Genomic DNA, 20432 nt, shown 5'->3' on the forward strand with positions numbered 1-20432 from the left:
GAATTTTTCTTCATTTTTATTTTAGTTTAAGGTTTAGTAAATTTGTTGTGTAAGTTTTAGTATTTTGTTTTATTTCAGCTTCAGTTCTAGTAATATTAGTAATTTATTTAAACTAAACGTAAATTATAAATGTGGCCTTTAAGTAAAATAAAATATATTTTATTATTTTATTTAAATAAGCAATATAAAGTTAAATTTAAGTGTCTGAGTGTTATTTTAGTATAATTATGGTATTTATTAATATTTTTAAATGGTTTTTATCTTTATATTTTCTGTTTTCATTTAAATTTGAGTAATTTTTTATTTTTAGTTTAGTTTTTATTATTTTTTTATTTCAGTTTTAGTTTAGTTTAGCTTTATTTTCAGCTTTAGTTCTATAATTATTAGTAATTCAACAACTTAAACTAAAAGAAAATTAGAATTGTAACTGAAAACATTAATTTATTTGATATTCATTTTATTTTAAGGTTAAGTTTTATTTTAGTACATTTATTTTAAATTTTAGTAAATTTGTTGTGTAAGTTTTAGTATTTTTTTTTATTTCAGCTTCAGTTCTAATATTAGTAATTTATTTAATCTAAACGTAAATTATAAATGTGGCCTTTAAGTAAAATAAAATATCTTTTATTATTTTATTTAAATAAGCATATAAAGTTAAATTTAAGCGTCTGAGTGTTATTTTAGTATAATTATGGTATTTATTAATATTTTTAATTTGTTTTTATCTTTATTTTTTCTGTTTCCATTTAAATTTGAGTATTTTTTTTTAGTTCTTATTATTTTTATTTCAGTTTTAGTTTAGTTTAGCTTTATTTTCAGCTTTAGTTCTATAATTATTAGTAATTCAACAACTTAAACTAAAAGAAAATTAGAATTGTAACTGAATACATTAATTTATTTGATATTCATTTTATTTTAAGTTTAAGTTTTATTTTAGTACATTTATTTTAAATTTTAGTAAATTTATTGTGTGGGTTTTAGTATTTTTTTTTTCATTTCAGCTTCAGTTCTAATAATATTAGTAATTTATTTAATCTAAACGTAAATTATAAATGTGGCCTTTAAGTAAAATAAAATATCTTTTATTATTTTATTTAAATAAGCAATATAAAGTTAAATTTAAGTGTCTGAGTGTTATTTTAGTATAATTATGGTATTTATTACTATTTTTAATTGGTTTTTATCTTTATATTTTCTGTTTTCATTTAAATTTGAGTAATTTTTTTTTAGTTTAGTTTTTATTATTTTTTTTATTTCAGTTTTAGTTTAGTTTAGCTTTATTTTCAGCTTTAGTTCTATAATTATTAGTAATTCAACAACTTAAACTAAAAGAAAATTAGAATTGTAACTGAATACATTAATTTATTTGATATTTATTTTATTTTAAGTTTAAGTTTTATTTTAGTACATTTATTTTAAATTTTAGTAAATTTATTGTGTGGGTTTTAGTATTTTTTTTTCATTTCAGCTTCAGTTCTAATAATATTAGTAATTTATTTAATCTAAACGTAAATTATAAATGTGGCCTTTAAGTAAAATAAAATATCTTTTATTATTTTATTTAAATAAGCAATATAAAGTTAAATGTAAGCGTCTGAGTGTTATTTTAGTATAATTATGGTATTTATTACTATTTTTAATTGGTTTTTATCTTTATATTTTCTGTTTCCATTTAAATTTGAGTTATTTTGTTTTTTTATTTTTTATTTCAGTTTTAGTTTAGTTTAGCTTTATTTTCAGCTTTAGTTCTATAATTATTAGTAATTCAACAACTTAAACTAAAAGAAAATTAGAATTGTAACTGAATACATTAATTTATTTGATATTTATTTTATTTTAAGTTTTATTTTAGTCAATTTATTTTAAGGTTTAGGAAATTTGTTGTGTGGGTTTTCTTCAGTTTGTATTTATTTTTTTTTATATCAGTTTTAGATCTAGTAATATCAGTAATTCAGCTTTTGAATATTAGAAACGGGGTCTTGGCCACTAAAATAAAGTATGTTTCAGTTAACCGGTAAATGTGTTTGAGGTCTGTCATATTTACAGCAGTCAGTGTGTGGATGTTGTGGAGAGAGTTCAGCAGTGACAGCGCATGTTTGTCTTGTTTACTCTGCTCTCAGTCACATGATGATGGAGTGTGTCATGTTTAACAGGCGGCGGTCATCAGAGAAAGGGAAGCCCTGCGCGGCTCCAGAGCTTCACCCGCGGCCCGCTCTTCCTGGCAGCTCCGGCGATCATCACAGGTCAGCCTCGTCGTCTTTCACCTGGACACTCACAGTCAACAGTTAAAGTTACACTGTAGTAAATAAATTAAAGATGCCCTCGAAGGAGAAAAAAACACGGCAGGCACAGGAAACCGAAGAAGACGAGGACGATGACGGAGAGGAGAAGAAATCAAAGTCGAGAAGGAAAGGTAAGATCAGCGGTCCAGATTGTGCCACAAAGAAGAAACAGAAACACACTGAGGACACAGAAACGGTCAGCGATGCATCCGAGGTGAGGAAGAGCCGCAGAGGGACCAAGAAGAAGAAGAAGAAAAGCTCTAAACGGGAGGATGCGGAGGAGGTGAAGAGCAGCAGCGAGGACGGTGAAGATGAACACAAAGACAAGAAGAGACAACAAAACCTTCCAGATGTCGTTCAAGTGAACAAAGACAGGAAAAAGAGCATCATGGGATCCAAAGACAAGAAGTCCAAAGACGAGGGGAAGAAGAAGAAGAAAGCCGAGAAAGAAGATACGGAGCCGGAGGAGGAGGACGACGACGGCCAGAAGAAGAAGAAGAAGAAGTCCAAGAAAGGAACCGCTGACAGTGACGACGAGGGCAAGAAGGGGAAAGGCAAGAAGAAGAAATCCAAACATGTCGATTATGTGGAGATCTACGAGAACGAACTGAGGAACTATGAGCCTGAAAAAGTGGAGAACTATGAGGACGAGTACCACAAGAAGAAAGGTAAGACGCCTCCAACATGTCTTCTGCTCGGGGAGGATTTGCTGTTTGAGCAGCGCACTGATCCAACTAATGAAAATTTAAGGTCTAACTGAGTGTTCTCAGAATGTCCATTAAAAAATAAAAGTTTTAAAAACATTATTTCTTGGTTATATGAATGTTAAGTGAACATTCCATTCTTTAAACATTATGGGAACGTTACTTTTGAATGTTCTCTGAATGTTCTGGAACAATTAGTAACATTTAAAAAATGACTTTTTAGTTCAACATTCTGACTTTTTTTTCTCAAAATTGTATTTTAAAGTCAGAATTGCGAGATATAAAGTCAGAATTGTGTGATATAAAAGCGGAATTGCGAGATATAAAGTCAGAATTACGAGATATAAAGTCAGAATTGAGATATAAAGTCAGAATTGCAAGATATGAAGTCAGAATTACGAGATATAAAGTCGGAATTGCAAGATATAAAGTCAGAATTGAGATATAAAGTCAGAATTGCGAGATGTAAAGTCAGAATTGCGAGATATAAAGTCGGAATTTCGAGTTATAAAGTCAGAATTGCGAGATATAAAGTCGGAATTTCGAGTTATAAAGTCAGAATTGCGAGATATAAAGTCAGAATTGAGATATAAAGTCAGAATTGCGAGATATAAAGTCAGAATTGAGATATAAAGTCAGAATTGAGATATAAAGTCAGAATTGTGAGATATAAAGTCAGAATTGAGATATAAAGTCAGAATTGTGAGATATAAAGTCAGAATTGTGAGATATAAAGTCAGAATTGAGATATAAAGTCAGAATTGTGAGATATAAAGTCAGAATTGTGAGATATAAAGTCAGAATTGAGATATAAAGTCAGAATTGTGAGATATAAAGTCAGAATTGAGATATAAAGTCAGAATTGAGATATAAAGTCAGAATTGTGAGATATAAAGTCAGAATTGTGAGATATAAAGTCAGAATTGAGATATAAAGTCAGAATTGTGAGATATAAAGTCAGAATTGAGATATAAAGTCAGAATTGAGATATAAAGTCAGAATTGTGAGATATAAAGTCAGAATTGAGATATAAAGTCAGAATTGTGAGATATAAAGTCAGAATTGAGATATAAAGTCAGAATTGAGATATAAAGTCAGAATTGCGAGATATAAAGTCAGAATTGAGATATAAAGTCAGAATTGAGATATAAAGTCAGAATTGAGATATAAAGTCAGAATTGTGAGATATAAAGTCAGAATTGAGATATAAAGTCAGAATTGCGAGATATAAAGTAAGAATTGCGAGATATAAAGTCAGAATTGTGAGATATAAAGTCAGAATTGAGATATAAAGTCAGAATTGAGATATAAAGTCAGAATTGTGAGATATAAAGTCAGAATTGAGATATAAAGTCAGAATTGTGAGATATAAAGTCAGAATTGAGATATAAAGTCAGAATTGTGAGATATAAAGTCAGAATTGAGATATAAAGTCAGAATTGAGATATAAAGTCAGAATTGCGAGATATAAAGTCAGAATTGAGATATAAAGTCAGAATTGAGATATAAAGTCAGAATTGAGATATAAAGTCAGAATTGAGATATAAAGTCAGAATTGTGAGATATAAAGTCAGAATTGTGAGATATAAAGTCAGAATTGCGAGATATAAAGTCAGAATTGCGAGATATAAAGTCAGAATTGAGATATAAAGTCAGAATTGAGATATAAAGTCAGAATTGTGAGATATAAAGTCAGAATTGAGATATAAAGTCAGAATTGAGATATAAAGTCAGAATTGTGAGATATAAAGTCAGAATTGTGAGATATAAAGTCAGAATTGCGAGATATAAAGTCAGAATTGCGAGATATAAAGTCAGAATTGAGATATAAAGTCAGAATTGAGATATAAAGTCAGAATTGTGAGATATAAAGTCAGAATTGAGATATAAAGTCAGAATTGAGATATAAAGTCAGAATTGTGAGATATAAAGTCAGAATTACGAGATATAAAGTCAGAATTGAGATATAAAGTCAGAATTGTGAGATATAAAGTCAGAATTGAGATATAAAGTCAGAATTGCGAGATATAAAGTCAGAATTGAGATATAAAGTCAGAATTGTGAGATATAAAGTCAGAATTGAGATATAAAGTCAGAAATGAGATATAAAGTCAGAATTGAGATATAAAGTCAGAATTGAGATATAAAGTCAGAATTGTGAGATATAAAGTCAGAATTGCGAGATATAAAGTCAGAATTGAGATATAAAGTCAGAATTGAGATATAAAGTCAGAATTGTGAGATATAAAGTCAGAATTGCGAGATATAAAGTCAGAATTGCGAGATATAAAGTCAGAATTGCGAGATATAAAGTCAGAATTGAGATATAAAGTCAGAATTGAGATATAAAGTCAGAATTGAGATATAAAGTCAGAATTGCGAGATATAAAGTCAGAATTGAGATATAAAGTCAGAATTGACATATAAAGTCAGAATTGTGAGATATAAAGTCAGAATTGTGAGATATAAAGTCAGAATTGAGATATAAAGTCAGAATTGAGATATAAAGTCAGAATTGTGAGATATAAAATTGTGAGATATAAAGTCAGAATTGAGATATAAAGTCAGAATTGAGATATAAAGTCAGAATTGCGAGATATAAAGTCAGAATTGAGATATAAAGTCAGAATTGAGATATAAAGTCAGAATTGCGAGATATAAAGTCAGAATTGAGATATAAAGTCAGATTTGAGATATAAAGTGAATTGCAAGATATAAAGTCAGAATTGTGAGATATAAAGTCAGAATTGAGATATAAAGTCAGATTTGCGAGATATAAAGTCAGAATTGAGATATAAAGTCAGAATTGAGATATAAAGTCAGAATTGCGAGATATAAAGTCAGAATAGTGAGATATAAAGTCAGAATTGAGATATAAAGTCAGAATTGTGAGATATAAAGTCAGAATTGAGATATAAAGTCAGAATTGCGAGATATAAAGTCAGAATTGAGATATAAAGTCAGAATTGCGAGATATAAAGTCAGAATTGAGATATAAAGTCAGAATTGAGATATAAAGTCAGAATTGAGATATAAAGTCAGAATTGCGAGATATAAAGTCAGAATTGCGAGATATAAAGTCAGAATTGTGAGATATAAAGTCAGAATTGAGATATAAAGTCAGAATAGACCTTTTTCACAAGAATCGGAAATCACGTGACGCAGGGTAAAGTTAGTTCCGCTATGCGTCTACGGCTATTACATTGATATGCTCTTTTCTCAAATATCGCTTCTTACCTTTTCTGTTTTGTCTGTTTTCCAAATAGCTTTTGTATAATCTACAAATAAATTATTTTCTACTGGTTTGTAGCTTATACAGCCACTCAGACCGTTGATCGAATTTACCGGAAGATGGATTTATATCACCAGTTGTCATACAGCAAAGGCTACGCATTCAGCAATTTCCCAGATCGTATTACGTACTACGAACATTTATATAATTTATTAATTAAAAAAAATTAACTCCCAATATATACTTTAATGTGGGATATAAAGTCGTGAGATACATAATATTGTCGTGAGTTTAATAGCTACGTTTTAAAAAATATATAGCATGTCTCATATGGCATCACATCCCACATTCAAGCATATGTTATCATTAATCCTGATCGATTAAAATGATTAAACTAAGACATAATTTCCAAAACCACACTGTACACAACTATCAGTCTTTGCATGTTGCAATTGCACAACAATGCTGCGCATAATACACACTTTAAGATGATGATGACAGGAAAATGAGTGAGAGATGACTGAATTGTTTATATCCAGAAATATCATGGTGCGAGCAGTCCTGCTTCACGAATCAGAGGATCAGGCTTGTGTGATAAGGGATCTACCAGTCGATCATTTCCCCAGCACGTCGCTAAAAACACTCTATACATCTCATTATGTGCATACTATCCACCCTAAATAGTACTGAATATTAATAATGTCACATAGTATGCACGTTTAGACACAGACACTGTCTTTACAGCACATGGAGCGCGATAATGCACAGCCGCGCCAAACATACACGAAGAATATAACCAGTTTAACCGCCATCACTTCAAATTATTTATTAAATTTAGCTCTTAATGCGAGCTCTGTAGTCTCACCAATAATTCACCAAGGCCGTTCAAACATTTTCAAGACATTTAATTCGTAAAACGACTTTGATTCCCGAACTGGTTCTGATCGAGGCTATCTATCACTGTAACCGGAAAATCTTTTACACTGCGTGGCTCATTCCGGAAGCCAAAAACCCGGAAGTGTGAAAAAGGTCTATTGCGAGATATAAAGTCAGAATTGTGAGATATAAAGTCAGAATTGAGATATAAAGTCAGAATTGAGATATAAAGTCAGAATTGCGAGATATAAAGTCAGAATTGAGATATAAAGTCAGAATTGACATATAAAGTCAGAATTGTGAGATATAAAGTCAGAATTGTGAGATATAAAGTCAGAATTGCGAGATATAAAGTCAGAATTGTGAGATATAAAGTCAGAATTGAGATATAAAGTCAGAATTGAGATATAAAGTCAGAATTGAGATATAAAGTCAGAATTGCGAGATATAAAGTCAGAATTGAGATATAAAGTCAGAATTGACATATAAAGTCAGAATTGTGAGATATAAAGTCAGAATTGTGAGATATAAAGTCAGAATTGAGATATAAAGTCAGAATTGAGATATAAAGTCAGAATTGCGAGATATAAAGTCAGAATTGAGATATAAAGTCAGAATTGAGATATAAAGTCAGAATTGCGAGATATAAAGTCAGAATTGAGATATAAAGTCAGAATTGAGATATAAAGTCAGAATTGCGAGATATAAAGTCAGAATTGTGAGATATAAAGTCAGAATTGAGATATAAAGTCAGAATTGAGATATAAAGTCAGAATTGCGAGATATAAAGTCAGAATTGAGATATAAAGTCAGAATTGAGAAATAAAGTCAGAATTGTGAGATATAAAGTCAGAATTGTGAGATATAAAGTCAGAATTGAGATATAAAGTCAGAATTGAGATATAAAGTCAGAATTGCGAGATATAAAGTCAGAATTGAGATATAAAGTCAGAATTGAGATATAAAGTCAGAATTGCGAGATATAAAGTCAGAATTGAGATATAAAGTCAGAATTGCGAGATATAAAGTCAGAATTGAGATATAAAGTCAGAATTGAGATATAAAGTCAGAATTGAGATATAAAGTCAGAATTGAGATATAAAGTCAGAATTGTGAGATATAAAGTCAGAATTGTGAGATATAAAGTCAGAATTGAGATATAAAGTCAGAATTGAGATATAAAGTCAGAATTGTGAGATATAAAGTCAGAATTGAGATATAAAGTCAGAATTGAGATATAAAGTCAGAATTGAGATATAAAGTCAGAATTGCGAGATATAAAGTCAGAATTGAGATATAAAGTCAGAATTGACATATAAAGTCAGAATTGTGAGATATAAAGTCAGAATTGTGAGATATAAAGTCAGAATTGAGATATAAAGTCAGAATTGAGATATAAAGTCAGAATTGCGAGATATAAAGTCAGAATTGAGATATAAAGTCAGAATTGAGATATAAAGTCAGAATTGCGAGATATAAAGTCAGAATTGAGATATAAAGTCAGAATTGAGATATAAAGTCAGAATTGCGAGATATAAAGTCAGAATTGTGAGATATAAAGTCAGAATTGAGATATAAAGTCAGAATTGAGATATAAAGTCAGAATTGCGAGATATAAAGTCAGAATTGAGATATAAAGTCAGAATTGAGATATAAAGTCAGAATTGTGAGATATAAAGTCAGAATTGTGAGATATAAAGTCAGAATTGAGATATAAAGTCAGAATTGAGATATAAAGTCAGAATTGAGATATAAAGTCAGAATTGCGAGATATAAAGTCAGAATTGCGATATAAAGTCAGAATTGTGAGATATAAAGTCAGAATTGAGAGATATAAAGTCAGAATTGTGAGATATAAAGTCAGAATTGTGAGATATAAAGTCAGAATTGAGAGATATAAAGTCAGAATTGAGAGATATAAAGTCAGAATTGAGAGATATAAAGTCAGAATTGTGAGATATAAAGTCAGAATTGTGAGATATAAAGTCAGAATTGTGAGATATAAAGTCAGAATTGTGAGATATAAAGTCAGAATTGTGAGATATAAAGTCAGAATTGAGATATAAAGTCAGAATTGAGATATAAAGTCAGAATTGAGATATAAAGTCAGAATTGTGAGATATAAAGTCAGAATTGAGATATAAAGTCAGAATTGAGATATAAAGTCAGAATTGAGAGATATAAAGTCAGAATTGTGAGATATAAAGTCAGAATTGTGAGATATAAAGTCAGAATTGAGAGATATAAAGTCAGAATTGTGAGATATAAAGTCAGAATTGTGAGATATAAAGTCAGAATTGTGAGATATAAAGTCAGAATTGAGATATAAAGTCAGAATTGAGATATAAAGTCAGAATTGAGATATAAAGTCAGAATTGTGAGATATAAAGTCAGAATTGAGATATAAAGTCAGAATTGAGATATAAAGTCAGAATTGAGATATAAAGTCAGAATTGAGATATAAAGTCAGAATTGCGATATAAAGTCAGAATTGAGATATAAAGTCAGAATTGCGAGATATAAAGTCAGAATTGAGATATAAAGTCAGAATTGCGAGATATAAAGTCAGAATTGAGATATAAAGTCAGAATTGAGATATAAAGTCAGAATTGAGAGATATAAAGTCAGAATTGTGAGATATAAAGTCAGAATTGTGAGATATAAAGTCAGAATTGAGAGATATAAAGTCAGAATTGTGAGATATAAAGTCAGAATTGTGAGATATAAAGTCAGAATTGTGAGATATAAAGTCAGAATTGTGAGATATAAAGTCAGAATTGAGATATAAAGTCAGAATTGAGATATAAAGTCAGAATTGAGATATAAAGTCAGAATTGTGAGATATAAAGTCAGAATTGAGAGATATAAAGTCAGAATTGTGAGATATAAAGTCAGAATTGTGAGATATAAAGTCAGAATTGTGAGATATAAAGTCAGAATTGTGAGATATAAAGTCAGAATTGAGAGATATAAAGTCAGAATTGTGAGATATAAAGTCAGAATTGCGAGATATAAAGTCAGAATTGAGATATAAAGTCAGAATTGAGATATAAAGTCAGAATTGAGAGATATAAAGTCAGAATTGTGAGATATAAAGTCAGAATTGTGAGATATAAAGTCAGAATTGAGAGATATAAAGTCAGAATTGTGAGATATAAAGTCAGAATTGTGAGATATAAAGTCAGAATTGTGAGATATAAAGTCAGAATTGTGAGATATAAAGTCAGAATTGAGAGATATAAAGTCAGAATTGTGAGATATAAAGTCAGAATTGCGAGATATAAAGTAATTAAATTCTGACTTTATAACCTTGTTTAATTCATAGATAATAAGAAGTGACCAAGCTAATGTTCTCAGAACGTTGTGGTAAGGTTCTCTAAAAGTTATGAAGAAACGTTCTTCCATTAACAAATAAAATAAAACGTTCTTTCAAAGTTATCTGGTCTTTAATAATGTTCTCAAGACATTAGCACAAAACATTATTTATAAATCATTCATTGAGCTTTTATTTTAAACGTTTTAGTTCGTCTAACGTTTTTTAAATGTTTCAGAACGTTCATAGAACATTCAAAAGTAACGTTCCCGTAATGTTTGAAGAATGATACAATGAAATATTTCCGTAATGTTCACATAACCAGGAAGAAACTTTAACGGGATCACTGGCAAGCGTTCTTGTTGTCAGCTGGGGAGATTTCAGTTGTATTTTGCCCTCTGGTTTCCGGGCGGTCACCTGATATTGCTGTGATCCATATTAATATGGGTTATCGTGACTTGATTCATCTTCGTGTTCTCACACTTGTATTAATATGAGCAGATCATGACCGTAGTCATTGTTCATCGGGGCGTTTCACACAGTTATTCACTGAAGTGTGAATATCCTCCTCATTAATAATGCACTCATGCATTCTGTGCTCAATCACATGACAGTCTATGAGGTGGTGACCATCACCGGAGACGTCAACGGCGCAGGTACAGACGCCAATGTCTTTATCACGCTGTTTGGTGACTATGGCATCACTCCCAAGTTGCACCTGGCCAGCAAGTGAGTCCATGTTACTGACCTGAAACTTGATTCATAATCATCTCTGTTAATAATAAATGAATGGCCTGGTAGCTGCAGTCTCGTTGTTTACTGTTGTGTTTAAAGGTTATGTATTCTGATGAAATTTAACACCATCACTCTGTCTTTCCCTGAATCCACAGCACAGAGAAGAGGTATTTGAGGCGCTGCTGTTGTGCCGTTTACTCTGAACTTGTGCACATGATATTCTAGAACCTTTCATCAAGGACCAATATTTCATTTGCATGATCCGATTGGGCGAACGGCGTTCAGAAAGGCTCAGGAGGTTTATTGCTCCTCATAATGAAGGGCTACAATATACATGTGCTGTACATCACTATGATGGACTCGAGTGGATCAGACTGTGGAAATGTATAGCATTGTGCTGTAGAGAGAAACACCGCAGCACTTTACTATTCTGTTTCCAGACACACATCATTCACAATGATATTTACTCTAATCTAGCTTGACTCACACTGCAAATGTGGTTTAATTACTCAGTATTTTTGTCTGCTTTTAAAGTACAAACATCTAAACATTGGAAACAAATTTCTACCTAGTGGAAGTGTATGGTACTGCGCCCAAACAAAATCTTACTGAAAGCTCATTTCTTGAGATTTCAACCTCAAATTTGGAACACAACTTGTTTAGATTTAAGGCTTTGATTTTTCTCGCAGTTTTAGATTAAAATGTGTTTTGGAAAATATATATTTCATACAAAAATTGAAAATAGTATTTTTGTGCATTTTCTTTATATCAGCAAACTTCTCTAACTCTTTTTAAAGTTCACTTTAAAAAAAATGTCTTCTTTAAAAAGAGAACAAACTTCAGTCTGTTGCTCTAAAACATTGAAGTTTACGTTGGAAATGTAATTTTCAGGTCTATGCTCAACAAAAATTGAATAAATGGATAATAAATACTACATAAAATATAATGTAGTACCTTAAAGTCCTATAAAAATATAAAATATGAAATAAAAAAACATTATTGAACTAAAATATAGTACATTGATTTTATTGAAAAAAATAATTTTCTGCCATTTTTGACCGTCACGCGATGAGCATCAGAGTTAAAACAAGGACAAATATCTGCCAACGGAGTCTTGTTTTCTCTTTGAATTAAGATTATTTTTCTGACTCCATTGGCAGATATTTGTTCTTGTTTTAAGCACTTCATTTTGATTCATTTTTCAGTCTTAATATCTTCAGTCATTTTTCTTATCTTGTTTCCTTTTAATAATATTTAAACAATCTTAAAGATACAAGACAGAAACACTGAGCAGACAAACATTTTTTTGCAGTTCATGTCACATGAAACATTAGCCAAAGCTCATTTACAGAATATGTGTGTTTACATTATGTTCCATCAGCAAATACATGATATATTGGGTGCTAGATATCATGCATTTTCTGAAATGTATCGTGACTGTTTTTACGTTTACAATAAGGAGATTTAATATACGATGAAGTGTTTTCTTTCTGAAGATACTGTTCATTTACAGCCATTGTGCTCTTAAATTGCATTTCTTCTCAAAGGTTTGAACTATTAAAGTCTTATGATGGATAAGATTAGTCTTTATTAGTTATTTAGATTTACACCATAGTATTACAAAACTTTATTAGTGTATTATTATGGTTTCATATTATTTTGGTGATTGTTTAAAGGGATTCAGGGTTTGAGTTTGTCTTTAGACAATTCTGCGTTTCCAGAAATTAAGATCGCTTCGGTTATTACTTGCATTAATATTTCTTACAGGAATCGAACTGCTTTTGAAAAAAACAAGACTGACGTCTTCCGGATAAAAACACACAATGTCGGGCCGCTGAAGAAAGTTAGGTAAGTTGACAAGTTTTACTGTAATCTGAGGTCAGGGATGCTGTGTGAATGGAGGTGTCAGCGCGTCTGTGCCGTCTGTCAGGATTGAGCATGATAACACGGGTCTGAACGCCAGCTGGTTTCTGGACCGGGTCGTGGTCACAGACATGAACAGGCCACATTTACGCTTCTACTTCGCCTGCAACAACTGGCTGAGCAGGACCGAGGGCGACAGCCTGTTCGTCCGGGACCTGCTGGGCAGTCTGGACCCCATGGACATGCCCAAATGTGAGACTTTTACCATGGTGAAACGCTCTCAAATGATCTTGTTTCCTCTGATTCATATCAAGTTCAGAGAATTTCAGTCTTTGTTGTGCTTTTTTGCAGATAATAAATATGTCGTGAGTGTGTTCACGCCTGATGTGAAAGGAAGTGGGACGGATGCTGATGTTTTCCTCAATATTTTTGGTGAAAATGGAGATACAGGTAACTAGGATGGAAGCGGTCCCATTTAAGCACCGTTACTGACAATCCTCATTTTGGCTGCGTGAGATTCTCCAGCTTTGTTGTTGTTGAGCTGTTTAAGCTCCGCCCTCTTCTGGAGCAGCAGCTCATTTGCATTTAAAGGGACACACACAAAAACGGCGTGTTTTTGCTCACACCCAAATAGGGGGAAATTTGACAAGATATAATAAATGATCTGTGGGGGATTTTGAGCTGAAACTTCACAGATGCATTCTGGGGACATTGGTCATCTCATGGTTTCTACAGAAATACGCTGGGTTAAAGTGTCTGTAGACTAAGACACGGATCACTTTATCTCTGATGTGTTTTGCGTTTAATATTATGATCTGATGTTTATATTTCCCAAAGGCGAGAGAAGACTCGACAACGATAAAAACAACTTTGAGAGGGGAACAGAAGACAAGTTCACCATAGAAGCTCCAAATCTGGGCAGAATCCGGAAAATCACCATCGGCCACAACAACAGAGGCTCTTCGGCTGGATGGTTCGTGGAGAAGGTAAAATCTCAGTAAAATGTAGTAAATGTGTGTGTAAATAGTGCATATATTTATCAAACACTCCTCTCTCGAGTTATTTGTCTAGCTGACTATCGATCACTGAATGGCTTTTTTTGAGGAAAATGTGACTCAAGCTGTTTTATTGACGTCTTTTCGTGGATAAGTTGTACTTTATCTTTAAACGTACCTTCTGATGTTCATTCATGTTTATTTGGTGCTGTGACTAGTAGTAAAGTGTGAGAGATGACCGGTTCTGCACATTAAAGAGACACAAAACACGTTTATTGCTTAAACCTCATGATAAAACTGACAGGATTTGAAAGCCGAGACTTCAGTCGATGTTGTCAGCCCAGCCGTACGATCACATGCAGAGGGATTTGGGCTGGTAGTGGATCATTTGCATCCGCTCCACCTTGCATGGCATCTCTCAGGATGAGGTCATCCTCGTCACCTTATCCACGCTGAAAGGAAACACCACACTACTCTACAGGATTGGCTTTCCTTCTGATGAGAGCCGCAGCCTGCTGATAGATAGATATGCGCATAGATTGTTCACACCGACACCATATATCACTGGAATGAAACCCGCGCTGCTGACCGCGCTTCGCTTTCATTTCAGGTCATACTGGATGATTTGGGAAACAAAGCCGTGTATGAGTTTCCCATCAACCGCTGGTTTGCCATCGATGAAGATGATGGGAAGATTCAGAGAGATATTCTGGTTGGAGGAAGTCAACCCACCGGTAAAAATCTCTTCATACAACCTCCAAAAACCAACATCTCCTCACCTAAAATATTGTGAAATATTATTCCAGTGTAAATCAGCTGTTTTCTATGTGAATATATAGTAAAGTGTAATTTATATCCGGTGATCAAAGCTGAATTTTCAGCATCAATACTCCAGTCTTGCAGAAGAGACTCTTCTTTGATGATCAGGACTTTAACTGGTTGTATACGTAAGCTCCTCTGACCGGACTGTGTTTCCGCAGGGATCGTCTACAACGTTCAGGTGGTGACGGGGAACATCAGAGGTGCCGGAACCAACTCCAAAATCCACATGATCATGCACGGCTCCAAAGGCCTGAAGAACAGCGGCAAGATCTTCCTGGAGGGAGGGAAGTTCGAGCGCGGCCTCACCGACATCTTCAACGTGGAGATCGCGGCGCTGCTCAGTCCGCTCAGTCGCGTCACCATCGGTCACGATAACGGCGGGGTCAGTGCCGGCTGGTACTGCGACAAGGTCGAGCTCGTCTCTCCTGAGCTTAACTGCTGATTATCATTTCAGAAACTGGGGAAATCTAGTAGTTTGAATGTTCACCTTCAGGCCTGAACCTGTTCTGTTGCAGGTGGTTGTCTTCTGTCCGTTCACCGGCATCGAACAGACGTTCCCCTGCTCTAAATGGCTGGATGAGAACGAGGGCGATGGGATCATCGAGAGAGAGCTCTATGAAATGGTCTCGCTCAGACACAAGAGGCAGAAAAGTGAGTATCGCTCATGACGCGAGCGTGAAAGAGGTTTGTGAGGTTAAACGTTCTCCTGCTCCTCAGAACACCCCTGGTCCCTCTGGATTTGGACGTCGGATCTTGCAGGCGCAGGAACAGACGCCTCCGTCTTACTCCAGATATACGGGGAGAAGGGCAAGTCCGACGAAATGAGACTCGACAACAAAACGGACAACTTCGAGCAGGGCCAGCTGGACAAGTTCATGGTAAATCTGCTGTTTTGGAGGAAAAATTGGTGCCAAATGCAAAAACTGTATATTATTTAATGTTTTAATGTGTTTTGAAATATATAAAAATGACTGTAAACTCTCTTTTTATATATATTAATCTAAACATTTTAACATTTCATATTATTAGTCTCTATAAGCTGTTTTTACACTATCATGGATGGATACATTTTAATTTAAAATCTGATAAATTCTTCTTCTGAGCCAAAATTTTAACATTGTGTCCTTCTGGAGCTTTAAAGCTACAACCACCGACCTCGGCTCAGACCGTCAGACTGTCCTGACTCATGCTGCTTTATCTTTTCTAACTGATCCAACTTATGTTTCTCCTCAAAATGACATTTAAAACTCCATCTATAACTAGCTAAGCTTAGCAACTAGCCTAGGACATGCTAACAATGTGTGTTAAAATGCTAGCAATGTGTTAATTTATGCTAGATACAGGCTACCTGTTTCATGATAAAAATGCTAATTTCATGCTAAAACTTATGAGCTTAACGTTAAAACATGCTAGCTTCATGTTTAAAGTTGTTAGGTTCATGTTAAAACATGTTATCTTAATGTTAAAACATGCTAGCTTCATGTTTAAAGTTGTTAGGTTCATGCTAAAACGTTAGGTTCATGCTAAAACATGTTAACTTAATGCTAAAAAAGCTAGTTTCATGCTAAAACTCATTAGCTTCATGTTAAAACATGTCAACTTAATGTTAAAACATGCTAGCTTCATGTTTAAAGTTGTTAGGTTCATGCTAAAACGTTAGGTTCATGCTAAAACATGTTAACTTAATGCTAAAAATGCTAGTTTCATGTTAAAACTCATTAGCTTCATGTTAAAACATGTCAACTTAATGTTAAAACATGCTAGCTTCATGTTTAAAGTTGTTAGGTTCATGCTAAAACGTTAGGTTCATGCTAAAACATGTTAACTTAATGCTAAAAAAGCTAGTTTCATGCTAAAACTCATTAGCTTTATGTTAAAACATGTCAACTTAATGCTAAAACATGCTAGTTTCATGTTTAAAGTTGTTAGGTTCATGCTAAAACATTTTAACTTAATGTTAAAAATGCTAGTTTCATGCTAGAACTTATTAGCTTCATGTCAAAACATGATAAAACATGTTAACTTAATTCTTAAACATGTTAAAACATGCTAGCTTTGTGTTAAAACATGTTGAAACATGTTAGCAATTTGGCAACACATACTAGCAACCACATAACAAAACCCTAGGAACCATTCAGAGTACCCTAGCAACCGCACAGCAACACCCTAGCAACCAGCCCAAGTACAACTACATATCTATCACTGGAAAAGCCTAGCAACTAGCTTAGGACATGCTAACTGTGGCGACCAGGGCGGGCGAGAGCCGTGAGGGAACGGCGCGAGTGTTAATGAGCTTCACCTGGGAGGCGCACCGGCCTTGAGTCCTTCACTGTAGTCGCTCCTCCTTTTATGCTCCCGAAGCTCCTCCGTGAGGGACTCAAGGCCGGTGCGCCTCCCAGGTGAAGCTCATTAACACTCGCGCCGTTCCCTCACGGCTCTCGCCCGCCCTGGTCGTCACACTAACAATGTGTGTTAAAATGCTAGCAATGTGCTAATTTATGCTAGAAAAAGACTAGCAATGTGTTTAATCATACTAGCTTCATGTTATAAGTTGTTAGGTTCATGTTAAAACATGTTAGCTTAATGTTAAAATGCTAGTTTCGTGCTAAAACTTGTTAGTTTCATTTTAAAACTTGCGAGCTTAATGTTAAAACATGATAAAACATGTTATCTTAATGCTAAAACATGTTAGCTTAATGTTTAAAAATGCTAAAAACATTCTAGCTTTGTGTTAAAACATGTTAAAACATGTTAGCAATTTGGCAAACACATACTAGCAACCATTTTACATTTACATTTAGTCATTTAGCAGACGCTTTTATCCAAAGCGACTTACAAATGAGAGTAGTAGAATAAATTTAAATCAACATGAGAACAACAGTATGTAAGTGCTGAGTGAAGTCACAGTTATGTCAGTAAAGTGCTCATAGCGAATTTTTTTTTTTTTATAAATAAATACACAGATAGGAGAAGAATATTAGTCAAGGTAAGCAACCACACAAAGTACCCTAGCAAACCACATAACAAAACCCTAGGAACCACATAGAGTACCCTAGCAACCTCACAGCAACACCCTAGCAACCAGCCCAAGTACCACTACATATCTATCACTGGCAAAGCCTAGCAACCAGCTTAGAACATGCTAGCAATGTGCTAATCATGTTAGCAAAAAACTAATTAATGTTAGCAATGTGTGTTAAATCATGATTGTAGCAATTTTTTACTTTGTGTTAAAAAAACCTTCAAACTTAAATCTTTTCAAAATTATTTTAAACTTTCAGACCTGGCTTTGTCAAGCCAACATCAAAATTTGTCTACAATCTTTACAATCTTTGTTAGTGTTTTAAAAAAATATGTCTATATTGTTTTTATTACGTTTTATTTCAGTTTTGGTTATTTTAGTAAATCAGATTGAACTAAATGAAAACGAGAAAGGTTGCTTTGGAGACTAGCTGAAATTAATATATATATATTTATTTATTTATTTATAATTTATATAATTTTTATGTAATTTTCAGGTAACATTTATGTTATTTCAAGTAACCAAGTTTTGCTTAACTATAATTCAGTTTTAGTTAGCTTTAATTGAACTATTTTAGTTGATTATAATAACCCATCTGGACAAGATCTTGGTAAATCTGCTGTTTTGGATAAAACTGACAAAACTACAAAATATTTCATTATGTTTAATATGTGATTTACAATATTTTCGGATGTACAGGATGATGCGTCTTTATGCATTTCAAACCATCAAATCTGCATATAATTTGTTCATCCTCCTTTTGTCAGGTGGAACTGCCGGATCTCGGGAAGCTGATGAAGCTGAGGATTTGGCACGAGAAGAGGAACCCCTTCGCCGGCTGGCATCTGAGTCGAGTAAGAGCCGGAGATGTTGAGCGTTTCTCGGCGTTACAGCGAGACGCAATCTGAATAACTCTGCTTTATGTCTCCAAAGATCTCCATAATGAAAACTTTAACGAAGGAAACCTTCAAGTTCCCGTGCGAGCGCTGGCTGGACACTAACGAGGACGATAACGAGGTGGTGCGGGAGCTTCCGGCCACAGGAGAGCTGATCCCAGAGCCGCTGCCAGGTACTGGAGTCTGAGTGTAAAGTAATCTATTAGGTTAGGTTCGTTCGTCATACTCGTTTATCACATACATTTGATTCAGTAACACTCTACCGAATGTCATTTATGTGAGCGTGATCAGAACAGTATTCAATATGACCTTCATGCTTGTGTTCCTGCAGTTATCAAGTATCGCGTCACGGTGTACACGGGGAACGTGAGCGGCGGCGGGACAGACGCACACGTGTTTCTGTGTCTGATCGGAGATCAGGGCGACACGGGCGACCGCGCTTTAATCAACTGCAAGAACAACGTCAACAAGTTCGAGAAGGGCAACGTTAGTGCGGTTCCTGTGGAGATCTAGAAGTGTCCGACTCGCTCTCTGCACTTTTAACATGATTTTAATGATTTAAAGAGGTCATGACATGATGAGAAATCACTTTTGACATATAAGAGGTCTTTGTACTATTAAAACATCCTGCAAGTGTCGTAGTTTAAAACGTCCTTCTCATTATAAACAAAGCAGTTTTTAATCAAGGATATCGTTTGGATATTGCTGGATCTGTGATGTCACATGGGCAAATACATTTACATATGCCCACATCATAGGCCCCGCCCACCAGCACCATAGGCCCAGGATCGTGTCTGAGGATTATGTTTGTTCGGAGCATTTTACTTTGTAAACGAGGCACAGTGTGATGGAGAGTTTTGCTGACAGATGAAGGCGGCTGCACTGATCTGATGATTCATCATGGTGGTGGTGGATGAGGACAGACCCCTGAAATGATTGGAAAGCGCTTTGGGTGTACAGTAGTACATATGAAAGCGCTATGTAAATGCCTCATTCATTCATTCATTCATGATTCGTCTGCAAATGACGGTTTTATAAGGATAATGTTTTCAAAACACTTGTGCAATAGCGAGCGGGCGTTGATACTGTTTCTATGCAGTGACGTTAGCCAATCATAACAGTGGGCGTTTACTGACACGCCTTAAAGGAGCCGCGCCTTAAAAACGGATCAATTCAGATTAATGAGGGTCAAAATCTTTTCTGTTTTTTTGTGCAAAAAAACTTCATCATCATTATAAGTGAACCTCAAGGAACATATTAAAATAATACAAAAAACCATGTCACGACACCTTTAATTTATTCTTAGTAAGTGTTTTATTTAGATTTTTCACTTTTAAATTATTTGTAATAATTTTTAGCTTTTATGATCTATTTCATTTCTAATAAGTGCTTTATTATAATGATTTTATTTTAATTTTATTTTTAATGACATAGTTAATTTTGAGTGTTTTATTTAGAATTTTAATTTTATGTTTTTATGATTTAGTTTATTTTTAGTTAGTGTTTTATGATGTACATTTTTTTTTAATTTTTATGATTCATTTTTAGTAAGTGGTTTATTTAAATTTTTAATTTTAATTTTATATTTTTATGAATTAGTTCATTTTTAGCAATTGTTTTATTATGATTGTTTTTATTTTAAAGATATTTATTTTTTAATTTTACATTTTTCTGATTTAGGTAATTTTTTTG

At 33.4% G+C, this 20432-nt stretch overlaps 1 protein-coding gene across 2 annotated transcripts in view; it reads left to right on the plus strand.

Moving 5' to 3' along the window:
• Positions 1 to 2338: 2338 nt before the first annotated feature.
• The window catches only part of loxhd1b (lipoxygenase homology PLAT domains 1b), a 38702-nt gene continuing 20608 nt past the window's right edge, over positions 2339 to 20432 (plus strand). Inside the window, exons 1-13 of one of the 2 annotated variants that reach the window (XM_067394207.1) lie at positions 2339 to 2950; positions 11022 to 11136; positions 12910 to 12990; positions 13073 to 13257; positions 13357 to 13455; positions 13843 to 13991; positions 14611 to 14734; positions 14981 to 15231; positions 15338 to 15473; positions 15540 to 15700; positions 18612 to 18698; positions 18778 to 18913; positions 19072 to 19226. In XM_067394207.1, the coding sequence (XP_067250308.1) occupies positions 2671 to 2950; positions 11022 to 11136; positions 12910 to 12990; positions 13073 to 13257; positions 13357 to 13455; positions 13843 to 13991; positions 14611 to 14734; positions 14981 to 15231; positions 15338 to 15473; positions 15540 to 15700; positions 18612 to 18698; positions 18778 to 18913; positions 19072 to 19226 (1959 nt within the window). In that variant the 5' untranslated portion in view covers positions 2339 to 2670. Of the gene's footprint in view, positions 2951 to 11021; positions 11137 to 12909; positions 12991 to 13072; positions 13258 to 13356; positions 13456 to 13842; positions 13992 to 14610; positions 14735 to 14980; positions 15232 to 15337; positions 15474 to 15539; positions 15701 to 18611; positions 18699 to 18777; positions 18914 to 19071; positions 19227 to 20432 lie in introns of those variants that run through there. The other variant, XM_067394206.1, reaches the window with a different exon arrangement.

This window comes from Chanodichthys erythropterus, chromosome 9 (genome assembly GCF_024489055.1).
Source record: "Chanodichthys erythropterus isolate Z2021 chromosome 9, ASM2448905v1, whole genome shotgun sequence".
NCBI classification, from domain to species: Eukaryota; Metazoa; Chordata; class Actinopteri; order Cypriniformes; family Xenocyprididae; genus Chanodichthys; species Chanodichthys erythropterus.